Source organism: Nicotiana tomentosiformis, chromosome 8, assembly GCF_000390325.3.
Source record: "Nicotiana tomentosiformis chromosome 8, ASM39032v3, whole genome shotgun sequence".
NCBI lineage: Eukaryota > Viridiplantae > Streptophyta > Magnoliopsida > Solanales > Solanaceae > Nicotiana > Nicotiana tomentosiformis.
Window position 1 is genome coordinate 132,156,350 of NC_090819.1, and position 18,902 is coordinate 132,175,251.

Here is an 18,902-nt window from a genome sequence, read left to right on the forward strand (position 1 = left end):
CAGAGATTATTATGTACAGATGCATGATACTAAACCAGTTGAGACCTAAAAGGTCCAAATTAAGCTAAGTATGGATCCTAGTATCATAAGATAGACATATTAACTCTCATATGGAAAAAGAACTACATTGAGACATAATAGGGAGCACACATTATCCCAAAACCACATGTGGGAAGGGTGAGGGGAGAAATAAGTTTGCAGTCATAGATGCACAATACAAACAAGTTAAATCCTAAGAGATTATGCTAGACATACATCCTAGTGTCATGCTAATTAGTATTTAGACATGATGGGGGATGAACATTGGGAGAAGACAAATAATCCCTGAAAGAACAGGATATCTCATGAACCATAGACATGCTGGGGAACATATTAGCACAGAAGCAAGATCATAGAGAATGGTCTTAATACAAATTAAAATACATTGCACATGCAAGACAAATATTGCAGAGGTTCAGAGCAGTGTGAGATAGCATGTTCATACCAAATAGCACATGTAGGGATTTTGGGATTGATACAATAGACTAATTAACTAAAGAATATCTAAGTTATGCCATAAAACAAAACGGTTCAAACAGGACAGGGAAAACAAGTTGAGGTAACTATTAAGATCTCAGTCAATCACTAATGGGTTATGGGGATCATGCTGAGTGACACAATAGCATGGGAACATGTCATAATTAACATAGGAAGTTCTAGCACAAGTGTGAAGCATTCATTATAAAGCTTAAGGACAAAGAAAATAAGCATGTTTTAGGGAACATTCAGGCACCAATACACTGGCTAAACGAACTTAAGAGGGTCAGATTTTCCAAGTTAGACTTAGGCAATCTCACAACTAGCAGCATTAGGAGGAAGTTAAATGCTAAAGAGACTTAGAGCAAAGTAGAATTAACAGAATCATGCACAAAAGTAATCTAGAAAACATATTAAGCCATTGATTTTAGAGGTGATAACACATGTAAATCAAAGACATATAAGGATGAAATTGCAAAAGTCAAGTGGCTTATCAGTTAACGGACAACAATAAAGAACAGAAGATCCACAAGAACCCAGAAACCTCGATGCGTCAAATTTTCCAGGAGCTTCAAAAGAACCCCGGGCAATGGCCGCACCAAGAGGAAATTCGAACAGTAGACTCGCAGTGGTCTTGGCTTTCAGCCGGCCAACACAAAACACATAACAAGATAATGAAGGAATTAACATAGCAAAGCTTCAAATATTTAGTGAGATTATATCGATTAGGTCCTCCTTCAAAGGGGAATGGGGAGGGGTTTATATAGTGACAGATATCGAACCAGTAAACAAGGAAAACTATAAAATCAACATAAATAAGGAAATACTAACACGCAAAATCAGTAAAAGTCGGATTAGAGAAAAATTAAGTAAACCCTAGTTGACAGAAATCGAAAATTGGCCGGAGATCTTGGCCAATCTAACCCATATAGCATTGATATAAATGTATATAGACGGAATACCGTCTGGATCTTGAAGATTGAAGACGAGTTCCACATGATTCCAGGTCTGGTACTTGCCAAAAAAGGCAAGTAATAAGTAATACCAAAATCGTGTACGTAACACAGAGATGGAGCATATATAGAAGGCAAATTGTAAGAGGTTTCCATATTAAGGTCAGAATCGGAGATAATTGGGGGTGTGACGACTAGGGTTCGTGAAGGAGATGGGAGTGACGGAGAAGACCTATTTTTCTAACAATTAGCAAATTCAGTAAAGTTACTAATGTATTTTTGGTATTTTTAGTGTTTTACAAATGCAATTAAAATCTAAAAATGTAAAGATTCAAAATAGTTTTGTATTTTCTTTAGGACTTAAAAATGCAACTTAAAAATGCATCAAACATGAGTACGTACAAAGCAAACTAAGTAAAAAATAGAGAACAATTCTTAAAAATTCTATAAAATAATTTAAAGCTATTTGTTTTTGGAATTTTTAGGAGTAATTTTATATTAGGCAAAACGTACGTGCTCACAGCTGCCCTTCTTTGCTCGAGAACATGTAGAGTTTTTGAGCAAAGATAAAGTGAGCAAACATGAACAATTTTTGCTTGTTTGATACTCCATTTGGAAGCATTTTGAAAACGTTTGACCGAACCTTGCTTCAGAGGTTGCCTACACATCCTTGGCTATAAAGGAATCAGGTCAGTGTAGTTCTGGAGATTTTGGTAGCCGGGACTACCGAGAAGCTGTGATTTCTCTGCTATTACTGCTGTTATTGCTAGCTGAACTCCTTATTACACCAAAATCAAAACGAAAAGAAACTAAACAAGCCTATCAGTTATGAGTTACAATATTTCTATTTATAAGTCTTCTGAAACTTGATCTTGAATCTTCTACAGTCCTGTTGTCCGTCTCGAACTGTCGACTCGCATTCTTGAGGCGAGTTTCTGCTACTCCTAATTTGAATTGACCCTATTCTTCAGGCGGGCTCATGCTACTGACTTGAAACTTGAAGTGAATTCTTAAATGAATTCCCTCGTTCTCCAGGTGGGCGCCTGCTACTGACTTGAAACTTGAAATAACTCGGAAAAGAATTCCCTTGTTCTCCAAGTAGGCGCCTACTACAGACTTGAAACTTGAAATGAATTATGGAATGACTTCCCTCGTTCTTCAGGTGGGCATCTACTACGAACTTGAAACTTGAAATAACTATGAAATAAATTCCCTCGTTCTCCAGGTGAGCGCCTGCTACTGAATTGAAACTTGAAATAAATCTAAAATGAATTCCCGCGTTCTCCAGGTGGGCGCCTGCTACTGACTTGAAACATGAAATAAATCTGAAATGAATTCCCTCGTTCCCCAGGTGGGCGCCTGCTACTAACTTGAAACTTGAAATAAATTCTGAAATGACTTCCCTCGTTCTCGAGGTGGGCGCCTGCTACTTACTTGAAACTTGAAATAACTCTGAAATAAATTCCCTCATTCTCCAGGTGGGCGCCTACTACTAACTTGAAACATGAAATAAATCTGAAATGAATTCCCTCGTTCTCCAGGTGGGCGCCTGCTACTGACTTGAAACATGAAATAAATCTGAAATGAATTCCCTCGTTCTCCAGGTGGGCGCCTGCTACTGACTTCAAACTTGAAATAAATTCTAAATGACTTCCCTCGTTCTCCAAATGGGCGCCTACTACTGACTTGAAACTTGAACTAACTCTGAAAAGAATTCACTCATTCTCCAGGTGGGCGCCTGCTATTGACTTGAAACTGAAATAAATCTGAAATGGATTCCCTCGTTCTCCAGGTGGGCTCCTGCTACTAACTTGAAACTTGAAATAAATTCTGAAATGACTTCCCTCATTCTCCAGGTTGGCGCCTGCTACTAACTTGAAACTTGAACTAACTCTGAAAAGAATTCCCTCGTTCTCCAGGTGGGCGCCTTCTATTGACTTGAAACTGAAATGAATCTGAAATGGATTCCCTCGTTCTCCAGGTGGGTACCTGCTACTGACTTGAAACTTTAAGTAACTCTGAAATAAATTCCCTCGTTCTCCAGGTGGGTGCCTGCTACTGACTTAAAACTTGAAATAAATTCTGAAATAACTTCCCTCGTTCTCCAGGTGGGCGCTTGCTACTGACTTGAAACTTGAAATGAATTCCCTCGTTCTCCAGTGGGTGCCTGCTACTGACTTGAAAATTAAAATAACTCTGAAATGAATTCTCTCATTCTCTAGGTGGGCACCTGCTACTAACTTGAACTTTAAATGAATTCCCTCGTTTTCCAAGTGGGTTCCTGTAATCACAACAAAATAGACAAAACAAATGAAATTTTCTGAACTATGCTTTCCTCATGGAGGATCCCTGCAGAATGGACAAAATTTCTTGCCCTTGAACCATGCTTTCCTCATAGAGGATCTTAGCGAAAGACCAAATTTTCCTGCCCCTGTTTCAATCAAAGGAAATTTTGTGAGTTTGAAAATATGGTGGTTAGTTTGTGGCATCATTGCTGAAGGTGTTCGATTTTGCTACTGTCATGCTTCATTCTGATTAGACGCTTCGGGCTAACAAGGAATTGTTTGACCTTCTAATCGAACCTTGACCAAAAATAACCTATGGATGACCTGAATCCCTTGCACTCACTTGTTGCATTGCATTTTTATACAGACAATTGTTGAGACTTTGTAATTTCTCAAAATTAAATATTCACTTGATCACCTGAACTTCAGTTATAATCACATTGCTTCTTCTAAATCATCTTATTTATGATGTGCTCGGCCAAACTTTACCATGTGCAATCAAGAAGCCAGTAGTAGGCTTTGAAGTCCTTTATTGCTTGCTTTAACAAAACTAACTTGGAAGAAACACAAAGAAATAGAACCAAAAGAACAAAGTGAAGTGATTTTTGGCAAAAGGAACAAAAGAAAGGTCTGAATGAAAATGTCTTATTCGGATGAGAGTGGAAAAAAGACTTATCTGAGTGAAGCAACCGGATCCAATGATCATGACATACATTTCGGATTGATCACCCTAAATCTATCCAACCAACCACAATTTCAATTCATGTCATGTCTTCATACTTCAAAAACCGGCCTTTCAATGATCCAATTTCTCTGTAAAGTCACGAACATCATTTGACTTGTAGTGCCTCAAAGGGTTTTCACCAACAAACCTCTCTCATTTGTTCATCTCTCAACTCACCGTCGCCTTACGGTACCTGCGAGGGTTTTCACTAATAAGACTCTTTCATTTTAAATTTTCTCTTGGCTCACCATCGCCTTACGGTGCCCGCGAGGGTTTTCACCAATAATACTCTCTCATTTTATTCATTTTTTCCTATGCCCATGATCAAAGTGTTACCCATAATGTAAATCATACCTTTATCTCGCTTAACTTGGCATCCTCAAAGATTGATCGGAAGGTCTTTCTTTGGACTGTAGTGTAGGCTTTTGGATAGGGTCAGAAAGAATAGGTGGCATGAAGGCTAATGATAATTTAAAACTTTTGGAATCAGATCTTTTGTAAAACTAAAATTTCTGCCCCAATTTCTTTGAATTTGGGAAATTTTGGATTTTTTTTTATGGGGCCGAACCTCAGAGTAAGGCTGCCTACGTATCCTTAAAAGGAATCAGGTCGAACGTAGTTTAGGCCTAAGAGTTATTTTGTTTTTTTTTTTTTCTTTTTCCTTTTCTTTTTTTCTTCTTTTGTTTTTCTTCTATTTTTCTCTTTTTTCTTCTTCTTTTGTTTTCCTTTTCTTTTCTTTTCTTCTCTTTTCTATTTTCTAAATCTACTACTGATTCCAAAAGAGGGGTATGAAAGAAAATAAATAAGGCTCAAAAGGGGTAACAAAGGATAAAAGTGTTTGGGGTAGGAGAATAAAATGCCTTCGTCATTCCAACTTTGAGCATGCCAAGTACAAAATGCAATTGAAGATAAGCAAAGTAATCATACATAATATTTGTTGACTGCATCAGAATTGATAGACATATCCGCACATTTTCCTTCTATGTCTGTTAAATACAAAGCACAATTAGGCAACATCTTTGTCACAATGAACGGCCCCTGCCAGTTTGGGGCGAACTTCGCTTTACCTTCAGCCTGATATGGAAGGATTTCAATACTAGCTGGCCCACTTCAAATTTTCGGGGACGCACCTTCTTGTTGTATGATCTTGCCATTATTTTCTTATACAATTGACCATGACATACTGCTACTTATCTTTTCTCATTAATCAAACTCAACTGCTTTAGCCGGGTTTTGACCCATTCATCATCATCAATTTCAGCTTCAGCAACGATCTGAAGGGATGGAATTAGAAGTTTCGTAGGTATAACTTCCTCAGTTCCATATACTAGCAAATAAGGAGTTGCACCTACTGAAGTGCAAACAATAGTGCGATAACCTAGTAAAGCAAAAGGTAACTTTTCATGACATTGCCTGGAACCTTGCACCATCTTACGAAGTATCTTCTTTACGTTCTTGTTAGCAACCTCAACAACTCCGTTTGCCTTAGGACGATGCAGAGTGGAGTTTCGATGCATAATATTGAGTTGTTGGCATACCTCTCTCATCAAATGATTGTTGAGGTTAGCAGCATTGTCTGTGATGATTACCTTGTGAATTCTGAATCGGCAAATGATATTTTGAATGAACAAAATATACCACTGCTTTTAGAACAAAATATGCATGCTTCGTACTCGACCATGTTGTTGGTGCAATAAAATCAAAGCTAGGCCGTCATAGGGTAGTGACGCCCTGTTTCAGAAATGAGTACAACTCCTATTCCGACACCTTTCATGTTAGAAGCTCCATCAAAGAAGAGTTTCCAACCTATCTTTTCATTATGATCAACCCCATCAATATACATCACTTCTTCATCAGGAAAATAAGTCTTCAGTGGCTCATATTCTTCATCTACCAGATTCTCGGCCAAGTGCTCGGTCAAGGCTTGGGCTTTCATCGCGGTCCGAGTCACACAGATGATGTCAAACTCTATGAGTAAAATCTTCAACTTTGCAAGTCTTTATGTAGGCATAGGCTTCTGAAAGATATACTTTAGATGATCCATGCGAGAAACGAGGTAAGTAGTGTAGGACGAAAGATAATGCTTCAACTTTTGTGCCACCCAAGTTAGGGCACAACATGTCCTCTCAAGAAGAGTATACTTAACCTCATAAGGAGTGAACTTCTTACTGAGATAATAAATGGCGTGCTTTTTCTTTCCCGTGATGTCGTGTTGACCCAGTACGCAACCAAAAGAATTATCCAGGACCATCAGATAGAGAATAATAGGTATCCCAGGTTCCGACGGGACCAGCACAGGTGGGTTTGACAGGTACCTCTTAATCTTATCAAATGCTTCCTAACACTCGTCAGTCCATTTAACCACAGCATACTTATTCAACTGCTTAAAGATGGGCTCACAAGTTGTCGTGAGTTGAGCAATGAACCTGCTGATATAGTTTAACCTTCTGAGCAGGCTATCACCTCAGTTTTATTCTTTGGCGGGGGTAGCTCTTGGATGGATTGATCTTCGACGGATCCAACTCAATACCGCATCGACGAACTATGAATCCCAACAGTTTCCCGGACGGGACACCAAATGCGCATTTTGCCGAATTGAGCTTGAGGTTGTACCTGCGGAGCCTTTGGAAAAACTTTCTCAAATCCCTAACATGGTCGGACTGCTTCTTTGACTTTATGATCACGTCATCTACATAAACCTCAATCTCCTTGTGTATCATGTCATGAAATATGGTAGTCATCGCCCTCATGTAAGTTGCCCCAGCATTCTTCAAACCAAATGGCATTACCTGGTAGCAATATGTTCCCCATGGCGTGATGAACACTGTCTTTTCTGCATCCTCCTTGTCCATCAGGATCTGATGATATCCCGCATAGTAATCCACAAAAGACCTGATCTCATGCTTGGCATAATTATCAATCAGAATGTGGGATGTTTGACAATGGAAAGTCATTCTTTGGGCTTGCCTTGTTAAGATCACGATAATCAACACATACCCTGGTCTTACCATCCTTCTTTGGTACTAACACAACATTAGCTAACCAAGTGGGATATTGAGTGACCCGAATGACTTTTGCCCCAAGTTGCTTTGTTATTTCTTCTTTAATCTTCACACTCATGTCAGTCTTGAGCTTTCTTAACTTCTGCTTGACATGAGGGAATGTAGGATCAATTGGCAGTTTATGAACTACCAAATCAGTACTTAAGCCCGACAAATCGTCATACGACCATGCAAAGACATCTTTGTATTCAAACAGGGTTTTGATTATTTCTTCTTGGACTTAAGGTTCCAAATGCACACTTATCTTAGTCTTCCTGACATTATGTTGATCTCCTAAATTGATTGCTTCAGTTTCATTCAAATTAGGTTTTGGTTTTTCTTCAAAATGTTTTAATTTTTTACTTATTTCCTCAAATGTTGCTTCTTCATCATATTCTGCTTCTTCACCACACTCTACTTCTTGGATTATTATTTCAGAATTACATCGTCTTTTAAGACTTGGTTGAAAATTTCTCATGCATGTTATGTCATTAAAACCAGCATAAAAAGAATTGTCCAAAAGAAAAACAAAAATGAAATGCTATCAAGAATAATGGAAAATGGGAAATTATATTTCATTGAAAATAAAAGGATAAAAGGGTTTGAACATCAAACAAGAGAAAAATAAAAATATGGATTACAACCCTGGAATAACCCAGATAACAGAAATGAAAACAAACAAACTACCAAAACTCCTTCCGGGTGGAGAGAGGAGTAGCTTCCCAATTACTAAGCTTCACATTTGGCCCAACGAGCTGCACATCTGCGTTACTGGAGCCTTCCCCAATTTCCACCATATTAACCTCATCAAACAGACTCTAGAACCTCTTGATCGACTCTTCATCAACATCGACCACAGGTTTTGGGACTGATGATATTGGACATTTTACGGCCCCTGGCTTGACAAAAGACTTGGAGATGTGTGGAACAAGCTTAGGGAGTGACCATACTTTCTGTTTCATATTTTTAGCCCTTTTCACGTCCTTCTCTGTGGGCGTGAATCCCAAACCAAATGTACCAAGATTTTCACGTGGACACACTAGATGCACAATACCCTGTAAAGATGAAATCGGACTTTTACCTAGCACAAAACCATTCTTCAACATTTCATTTGCCACCATTACAGATGCGGAGGATAGCTTCGGACCTAGAATGTATTCTCCCTCAGGAAACTTCTCAACAGACACTGTTTCGAAAGTTTGGTAGCCCAAGGCCCTTTATCATATTCATCTTCAATAAATGGAACAGTTGTTTCATTGTAAGCAGGTAAGTTCTCATCACCGTGCACAACTATTTCCTGCCTGTCCTATTCGAACTTTACCATTTGATGTAGAGAAGACTGGACTTCCTTAGCAGCATGTATCCAGGGCCTGCCTAACAACAAGTTGTAGGAGATAGCCACATCTAGCACTTGGAACACCATAGTTAACTCAACTGGCCCTATCGACAATTCGAACATTATATCACCGACAAAATCTTTCCCTCCTCCATCAAAACCTCGAACATATACACTGTACATGTGGATTCTTTCAGTGTTGATCTTCAACTTTTGCAAAGTGGACAGGGGGAAATATTTGCAATAGAGCCGTTATCAACCAGTACCCTTAAGACGACGAAATCTTCATACTTCACCGTGAGATAAAGAGCTCGGTTGTGTTCTGTACCCTCCATGGGAAGTTCATCATCTGAGAAAGTGATCATGTTTGCTTCGAAGATCTTGTTAGTAATCCTTTCCAAGTGATTCACTGTGCTCTTATCAGGAACATGTGCTTCATTCAAAATCTTCATCAGGGCTTTGAGGTGTTCATCTGAATGTATCATCAAAGACAAAAAAGAGATCTGAGTCAGTGTTTTCCTTAACTACTCCACAACGGAATAGTCTTGGACTTTCATCTTTTTTAGGAACTCTTCAGCCTCTTCTTCGGTGACCGGCTTCTTTATTGGGATTTGGCTATCCTTGAATGGCTTGGCTTTCCTCAATTTTTCTGGGGTAAAACATCTCCGAGAACGAGTTAGTCCTACGGTTTCATTGACTTCTTCCTCTACTTATTTTTCTTTATATGTCACTATCACCTGTTTATAATTCCATGGGACAACCTTTGTATCAAACATTGGCAACTGGGTCACTGCTTAATAACAACAAGGGTAATACGATCCCCTTCCACGACTACGACATGCTTGTTCGGGATCCCTAGCACGACCGCTTTCGGCTTTTCCTGACTTGCTCCAACATCCTTCAGAGTCCCTTTCACAACCAACACAAGTGGCTTCACGTTGAGCATGCTTAGCTTCTCTGCCACCCCTTCAACTGTCAAGGGCATTGCTTTTGTAGAATCTGGATCCTTGACTAATTACTTTCACTAGCAAGAATCATCATGACAGACTTGGAAGAATTCTTGGGCTCCCCATCCTTACGAACTATTTCAATCATATGTGCCTCTGTATGGGCTGGCAAAGGATTTTGGTTGATGTTTGGCGCATCCGGGCTTTGGACTACAATTTGATTTTTATCAATAAGCTCTTGGATTGTCCTCTTCAAATGCCAACACTTCTCTGTGTCGTGCCCTAGGGCATCAAAACAATATGCGCACCTCAGAGAATAATCAAGGTTCTTTGGGGGTGGATTTGGTATCTTCGCCTCAATCGGCCTCAACACGTCCAATTTCCTCAACCTTTGAAAAAAACTGACATAGGACTCTCCCAGAGGAGTGAAGGTTTCTTTCCGCTGCTGCCTTTCTCTTCTATAATCCAGCCTTGGTCGAAAGTTTGGACCAGTAGGGTTTCAGTAGGGTTGTGGGGGTGGATAAGGACTTTGTGGAGTCGGAGCACGCCATTGCGGGTAAGGAGGGGGTTGAGCATATGACTGTGCATGGTGAAAATGGTATTGGGGTGGTCTGACTGAGTATTGATGGTCTTGTGGTGGGAACTAATGTTGGGATGGATTATATGGATATTAGGTGTAGGCTTGGGGTTGGGGTCGAGGCTGAGTGTACTGGTGAGGTGAACCCCTTGGGCCACACCATGATCCAAAGACAACCATAGTAATATCATCCTTCTTCTTTTTGCCTAACAAACTTCCTGTGCCACTTTGAATTGCTTGTGTGGTTGCTTTTATGGCGGAGTAGCTCATGATCTTTCTTGACTTGAGCCCCTCTTCTACCATTTCTCCCATCTTTACCACATCGTTGAAGGGCTTACCTATGGCTGAGAACAAATGGCCAAAGTAGGTAGGCTGTAGGGCTTGAAGAAAGTACTCGACCATTTCATCTTCTTCCATCGGAGGATTGACCCGTATTCCCTAAAGCTTTCACTAGGCTTCTTTTCTACCTTGGTCAAGAATAGGCGATTTGGGACAATGTCTATATTATACTGAAAGTGCCGAGCAAAGGCCCGAGCCAAATCGTCCCATGTGTACCACCCACTAGCGTCCTGGCGGGTGTACCATTCTAGAGCCGCACCACTCAGACTCTGACTAAAATATGCCATCAATAATTCGTCCTTCCCACTGGCACCTCTCATCTTACCACAAAAGCCCCTCAAATGAGCCACGAGATCTCCATGTCCATCATGCAGGTCAAACTTGGGCATCTTGAACCCGATGGGCAATTGGACGTCAGGAACAAACACAAGTCCTTGTATGCCACACTTACTTGGCTCCCTATCCCTTGCATGTTCCTCAAAGATTGCTCTAAACTCTTCACTTTCCTGAATATATCATCTTGCTCCACGTTCTTAGATGGTTTCTCGATTTCAACAGGAGGCTCAAAGTGAGGGGTGTAACAATAAGGATCCGGGACCTTGAAGGTTGGTTCTGGAGCATAATATTGGGCATCTGGAGCTTTGAACGCCGGTTCACTAGAAGATCGGTGGAGGGTAGCTTGAGGAGGGGCTACAAAAACAGGAGAAGATGTCGGAGCAGGTTATGAGGCTGCTTTAGCTGGTGGAGCATGGAAAGGTTAGGACGAGGTGCCATGGTAGTTGTGGTAAGGGGTAAAGCCTGGTGCATGTTGAGGGAAAAGATCAACAGTACTGGGAATCTGGGCTTGTGGTAGGTGTGGGATGGAGGCAGGGTTTTCTGTATAGTTAGTATGAAATGAAGGTGGAGGATGTCCCCTGATCCAAGCCTGATACATTTCTGCCATTTAATGTTTCAACCTTTGGACCTCCTCTTTTAATTCAGATTCTGACTCCACAATCTCCCTCGATGGGTCAACAACTCCTATGTCTGATTCTTTGCTAGTCATGACTGCCTTGCGCTTTGACCTGGTGTTGCATGGATGACTTGCCAGGATGACAAAAAACTAACCATCTAAACAGAACCTAGCTAAACTCCACATCCAACAACCTTGTTAGTTTTGATACGCTTAACAGATAGGAAATCACAAGTTGGGATGCAATGCACCTAAATAGTTAAACGCTTCTATCTTGTGTTTGAACGGTTGCATATTTCATCCCGGCCTTAACTAAACCCTTTTTCACTCTGTACCTCTTTTCTTTCATTTCTGCCTCCCTTTATTCACTCTTGATTTTCTCATTTTGTTTATGTTGCTCTTTTATTTTTGACACTCTCTTTTTTACTTTTTGTTTTTGTCACTCTTTTCTTTCTTTTTCACTCCATTTTTTCTCTTTTTTTTCACTCAATTTATTTTATGGCTATGATCGAATCCTATGAGGATTTCCTACGTATCATGACACTGCATGAATCAGATCATTACGTAGTTTAGGAAGTAAATGCAAAATTAAAGAAAAGAATTTTTTTGGATTTTTCAATATTTCATTAATAAAAGATATCTTTTTGGGTTTTTCTATTACAAGGACTCGGAAGTGCTGATGACTACAAAAAGGAAACATACAGACTCGAAACAAAATCACAATCAGACTCTAAAGGACAAAACAAACTCGAGAAAAAGTAAAATACAGACTCGAAAGCCGAAAAATCAAGAATACATAAGAGCCTCCAATTCTATTCCGGGGGCCTGCAAGACATCAGTCGGTCTCGGCGCAGGCCTGCGTGCAATCTTTTCTTGAAGGTGCTCTAGATTGGCCATCACCTGGCGAACAAAGTTCATCACGGAAGTAAAAAATATGGATCTGGTCATATTCTCACATTCATGGCACTTCATTGCAACACAATCAACTATTTCTTTGATTCTCATTCTAATGACACCCTTTTCTTGAAGCAAGCGTCCAATTTGTTGTGCACAAGCTTCCATCACCTGCGTGGCTGTGATGTTTTGCTCTTGCAACTTCTGAACACTCTCTTCTAATTGGTAAATCAAGGCATAACAGTGTTCTCTTTCTGTTTTGAAGTCCTTTGTTTGCTGAACCATTTCATTTTCGAGGGTAGTCAGCTTTTCCCTTAAGATTGTGACTCCTCTATCATATTTTTGCTTTAACTGGTGAGCAAACCTTGTCCGTTCTTCTGCATCTTTTGCCAACTTTGCTCAAGCTTTTGCCAATTCTTCCTCAGCCTTTGTCAGATTAGCCCCATAATCATTCACTTTTCGTCTCAGAATGCTTATGCTTTTTTCATCTTTTTTGCTTCTTACCGGGGTGTCGGCGGCTATTTTCATTTTTCGGATCTGAGCTCAGAGGGTTTCGTTTTCCCGAGCCAACCTCTTCTTTTCTCCTTCATCCTCAGCAGCTTGCAAACTACTATCAAATTTGATATTTCTAACTTGATCTTCTAGTTTGCTTATGGTGGTCCGGTATTCATTCTCTTTGTCTAACCAAGCACACTGTTACTGCGATGCATCGACAAATTCTTGTATATGGGGCCTTTTAGTCGGCCTTCGGATTTATCATTTGTCGCGACTCTCTTTCCATACCAAGCAACATAACCAGGTGAGACCTCGCCCCTCGACAAATCACGTACTCGGGTATTCGCTCATAAATACTGGCATTCGCTCAAATTTTGGTGAACCACTTCTTCAGAAAATTGGGCATCAGAGCGGATTTCGATCACATGAGTACTAAGGTCTTCATCCAAGTTGTCTCAAAACCCAGTACGGGGCATAGGGAAGAATGCTCCGGAGACCCAATAGAAGGAAGTAGGGATCGGTGGCGGGCATATAAATGATCTGATCAACGGGGAGACAACCTAATGCCCACTCTATCTGATCTGTGGTTATAGAACGAAGGCGGGTAATCCAATCTTTGACCCCTTCCGGCATTTCGAATCGTGTCACTCGTGTACCAAACTATTCGATGCAGGTTTTACCCGTAGACCCATAATTCATGTATCGGGGACAGTGACAAAGGTGCTCGATCATCCACATTTGCAACAACAGATTGCATCCCTCGAAAAACCTGACTCTTGCCTTACAGGATGTGAGGGCTCAGAATATATCTGATACGATCATGAGCACGAGGGTATTCTTGGCCTGAGTAGTCAAAACATGGACAACTCTAGCTACACGCAAATCAATGTGCTCGTCTTCCCTTGAAAACACCAAAAGGCCTATGAATGCCACCATGAGGGCAGAGCATCTATGCGTTTCCCACGTGGACCGGTTTTCTTTACTGCATAGTCCATTTTATGGGTCTTCGAATCCTTTTAAGTGCCCGTATCGTTGGTATAGAAAGTGAAAATTGGAAGTTCCACCTGCTAGACTTTATGTCTTGATCTGTCTGTTTATTTTCAATAAGTCTATGAACTTGTGGGGAGTAACGGTCCTTGGAGATACCAGGTACTTGTGTCTTAATCCCTCCGTACTCCCGACATAACCCGCCATTTCTTCCAAAGTAGGTGTAAGCTCAAAATCTGAGAAGTGCAAAACATTGTGAGCTGGGTCCCGGAATGACACTAATGCCTCTATCAGATCACTTCTAGGTTGAATTTTTAATAGTCCAGTGAGCGCCCCCAGGTATTAGTTGACCCTGTCTCATCCTTATTTTCTCAAATCCTCCCACCACATGTGGGATGCTAGTGGAATCTGATCCGTAACCTTCAACGGTAAATTCTGAACAATGCTCATTCTACACATTTTTTAAATAAGGATGACTGAGTTAGAACACGTGAGCTCTATTTGAAAACTGATTAGAAAAAGATTATTTTTTGCAAAATCCGACTTAAAACAAGTCACGATTACTTTTGCAAATACGGCCCTTCAACACTTCGGAAGGGAAGATTTTAGGGTTGTGTTTGCTAAGTGGCCAAAAAATTAGAAAAAGGACCATAGGCGGCTATTCTTGCAAAAACGGCCTTCCGGCATCCCGTCGGGATATTTCTGGCTATTTGGATAAAAATAGCATCACCTAACTTTATTTATGACAAAATGTCGGCATTTTCATATTTTTGGTTATTTTTGCAAAAGCGAGGCTGGACCCGATGAAGGTTGCCTACGTATCTCACATCCGGTGAGAATCAAACCCGCATAGTTCGATAAGTTTTGACGCAACAGGAAAATATGACTTATTTTGAAATGACTTTTTCTTTTTTCTACGTTTTGTTTCTTAGAATTTCGGCAGAGTTTCGGGATATTTTGAATACCGAAATTTTCAGAACCGGGTGATTTTTCTCCTACCTCACTCTTGGTTTTTCTCAATTTTCTTTTCCTATTCTAGAAGCCGGTCAACATATAAGCCGAAATAAATAAATGCACAAGTAGCACGTAAAATGCATCAGGATATCTTTTAAATTGGGTACACCTGTCCTAGACGGACCCAACCCCTCTATTGAGTCCCCAAAGTCAAATGCATGTGATGCAAACAAGCGTACCTACTAAGGATCCGGCATGAGGTTATGTCATTCTAAGTTTAAATCCTGGGTGTATTGTTCTAGACCTGGATTACCCGAGCGGACAACTTGAGCCGAGAGGGGGGCAACGTACCGGGAACCAAAAGGCCATCTGGCTTTGTAACTGATCCGATCTTCGTTCTAAATTAGGGTATGACACTAACAAAAAAGAAGTCACGCCAGCGTGCACTTCCTAGAGAAGATTTAGAAGACTTAGAGAGGAGAAGGGTTTCGTAACAGTTTTATATACAGTTCAAGCAATATCAAAGCGGTAAAAAGCAGCATTTAGCGCATTAGGCTCAAACCCGTAAAAAATTATATAATAAATAAAAGCTAAGTATAACAGTATTCTAAGCTCGAATTCTGAACCCTGAACCAAAGATTTTGGGTTCGGTCCCCAGCAGAGTCGCCAGAGCTGTCACACCACCTTTTTTCGAAGATAAGGGAGTTTTTTTCATTAAAGTGACATTATTCGAAATGAGATTATTTATTTAATTCAGAGTCGCCACTTGAAAAAAATTATGATGGTGTCCCAAGTCACCGGTTTATTTTAAATCTCAAATCGAAGAAATTTAACTGTTTAAAGTCTGCGAAATCCAGAAGACTGGTTATGAATTCTGTTAACCTGGGAGAAGGTGTTATGCATTCCCGGATTCCATGGTTTTAGCACGGTTACTCAACTACTAATTATTGGCCTAATTATCTGATTTAATGCATATTTGAAACCTATTGTGCATTTTTTACTTTTTAAAACCGCTTTTAGTATTTATGGAATTTGTTTGAACAAGTCGCGATGTCGCGCACTCATTTGTTTTTGTACACATTGCGAATCGCGCCACGTGAAACGCACCCACGATTTACAACATGTTAATTTTATTATTATTTGAAGTGACGATTGAGTCACGTGAAACACACACTAGACTTGGGGATTACATATCATGATTATGCCACGGAAACCGTACCCATAGTCACGATAATTTTATTTAAACGCGCCTAAAGCAAACTACGAATGTTCGTGAATTATTTTCCTAAACTACTTTGGGATTACGTATGAAGTCATGATTATGGATATGAATTTGTGGAAATGATGTGTATGTGAACTAATTGAATCGTCGGAGAAACCTGAGGATTGTTTGATCGTTCCTCTTTTAAAGAGAAATGGGCCATTCTATGAGCGGCCTCTCTCTGTTGAATCCATTTTTGGTAAAGTTGTCTGACATTCGGCCCAGGTCCACTTCACGAAGTGTCACACAGTTACACTTAGCCCTTATTATTTATAATAGCCTGAATTTATCAATAGCCGAAATTAAAGGGAACCAACTGAACAATTCACTAATTTAATCTATAACACCAATTCGACTACAATTATATGGAAGCTATACTTTGAAAATGAATAAGATAAAGGCATTAAACAACGATTCTAATTATGTAAACCAACGTTCCTAGGAGTTTGCCTCAGAAGATGTGCATTTAATCATATTGTGCACGAAATAAACTCGCCAAACTATTTTTTTTTTTGCTTCACTTTGACTCATACTATAATCTTTAACGTTATCTTAAACTCGTTTGAAGAGTCGGAACATTTGTGCAAACATGATAAAGCTACTTGGGTGGAAAACTTGATTTAATTACAGCTTTGAAGTTGTAACAAAACTAAAATTAACAATACACACCCCACAGATTACAAATGACTAATTTTAAAAATCTCAAACTTCATATGATGCTATTACAACCATTAGTCTACAATTTAAACTTCAAAGTGTCAAAAACAACCAAACTAATATCCGATCTTTCTTGCATATTGACATGAGTAAACAGGGAGTCATGAGGCTATTGACTCCCATGACTAAACTGATGGAACTGAGCTTCTTCAGGAATGAATCTAACCAACTGGTGGTCAAACCCATTTCTTTACCATCCTTAGTGTCATTTCAGGCGCGTATCTTCAATTCAAATAATAACATGCTGTCAAGAGATGATGTACTAGTCGACGACCATTCAGCAATTTATAATGCAACTTCAACACATGCTAACATCAAAAACTAACAGAGGAAGAGTATAGCAGCTTTGAAGCCTAAAGAAACATGCTGAATCCATGAAATCATATATAGGAAAGAATACCATGACTTATGCTTCATTCAAACACCAACTGAAAGTTACAATTTAATTAGGCACATACCTAAATAGCAGCACAACAACAAACTTGAACAAATAAGATCAGGAAAGAAAGCAGAATCCAGCAGAAGCAGTGATTTCTAGCAGCAGAAAAACAGTGATTTCTAGCAGCAGAAATAACAGTGAAGAACCAAAATAGAGTCTCAACTTTCACAGCTTGAAGCTTAACCACCTTTTTAAAAATATCAGAGTGTTTTTCCATTAGAAATCAGTGTATAAATCAACAAGAATAAAGAAGGAATTCTGGAGTTTTTTCTCAGAAGATCGGTGTATCTCTGTGAGTGTATTTGAGAAGAATGATGAGTGCCTTGACGATATATGCTATGCTCAAAATAAAATGAGAGAGGGTCTGATGGGGAATATTTCAGCGTGAATTTAGGGAATGTCAGCTGATTTTTAGGAAAGAAGGGCACCTGTTGTAACTGAAAAAGGACAGCTGTTTTCTCATTTTTCCAGCCCTTTTACTCTCTATACTTGACTAAAATGACCTCAATTCCCCTGTTTTTTACTGCACTTTAAACCTTCTAGAAACTCCCTAAATGACTAAGCAAGATTTCCCTATTTTTGCCATGCCTTTTAACCTATATCTTCTTAGGTTCTGGGCCATGAGTAAAAAGACCAGGCTATACTAGTCTGGACCTGAGGCCCACTAATTACCTTTGTCAGCCCCAAACAAATTGAACCATATGACCATCCTTCCCCAATTAACGAAACATGACCAGAACCAACAAAACTAAGAGATTGATCCTTAAATGATATTGATCATGCTCAATCCAATACAAATTTAATAGACCTAAATGACTCAGCAAATTTCATACGAACCAATCAGAAAAAAGAGGGAAAATGACCAGAATCAACTAATTTAAAAGGGAATGAGAGTGGAATTTACCTATTTATGACCTCAAACAAACCAGCGATGGGAATCTGGTGGGCCAGTCAAATTCCGATGACTTTGAAATGAGCTAAAATTAACGTCAATAGATTTCTCTCATCAAGAGCAATCAATTAACGTAAGTTCTAGACCACAACGAGTTGGTATCACCCAAGAAATCAGAAGAGGGAAAGATTAGTTTTTCTGAATTTTTAGATCTGAAAGTTGACGAGTTTGGTAGGGATTTTGGGGAAACTAATGGTAGGTTAGTGATTAGGGGAGGCTAGGGATTGTGTGGTGACGATTTGGGGTCGTTTGGAGACTGTCCGCCGCCGTAGGGCGATTTCCGGCGACGGAGACAACAAGTGGTGAGAGAGGGGTGAAAGAGATGAAGTGTAATGGGGTCTCTAGGGTTAGGAAGGGATTCAGACAATTAAATCTAAAGGGGGTGTTGAGTTCTAGGCCGTTGGATCTGGTGCATGAACGGCGGGGATTTGAAGATGTCAAAACGGGGTCGTTTTGGGTTAAAGGGGAACCGGACCGTATAGGACTAGGTTAATTGAATTGGGGCGGGTAGATTTGACTAGGCTGCTGGTCAA

At 39.9% G+C, this 18,902-nt stretch overlaps 1 protein-coding gene and 1 long non-coding RNA gene across 2 annotated transcripts; both read right to left on the reverse strand.

Annotated features, from left to right (window-relative positions):
* Window positions 1–5,668: 5,668 nt before the first annotated feature.
* Window positions 5,669–5,995, reverse strand: LOC138898175 (uncharacterized). Its single transcript, XM_070184217.1, has one exon. It carries the CDS (start codon window positions 5,993–5,995, stop codon window positions 5,669–5,671), a length of 327 nt encoding a protein of 108 aa, XP_070040318.1.
* Window positions 5,996–16,863: 10,868 nt separating this feature from the next.
* LOC138896737 (uncharacterized) lies at window positions 16,864–18,699 on the reverse strand. The gene is made up of 2 exons (XR_011410138.1): window positions 18,322–18,699; window positions 16,864–17,200 (listed from the first exon to the last, which is right to left on the reverse strand). It is a non-coding gene; the product is annotated as an uncharacterized lncRNA (long non-coding RNA).
* Window positions 18,700–18,902: the final 203 nt, after the last annotated feature.

Bases quoted from the DNA above. Each gene is read 5' to 3' on its own strand.
- LOC138898175 (XM_070184217.1), bottom strand. From the start codon at position 5,995: ATGCATCGAAACTCCACTCTGCATCGTCCTAAGGCAAACGGAGTTGTT.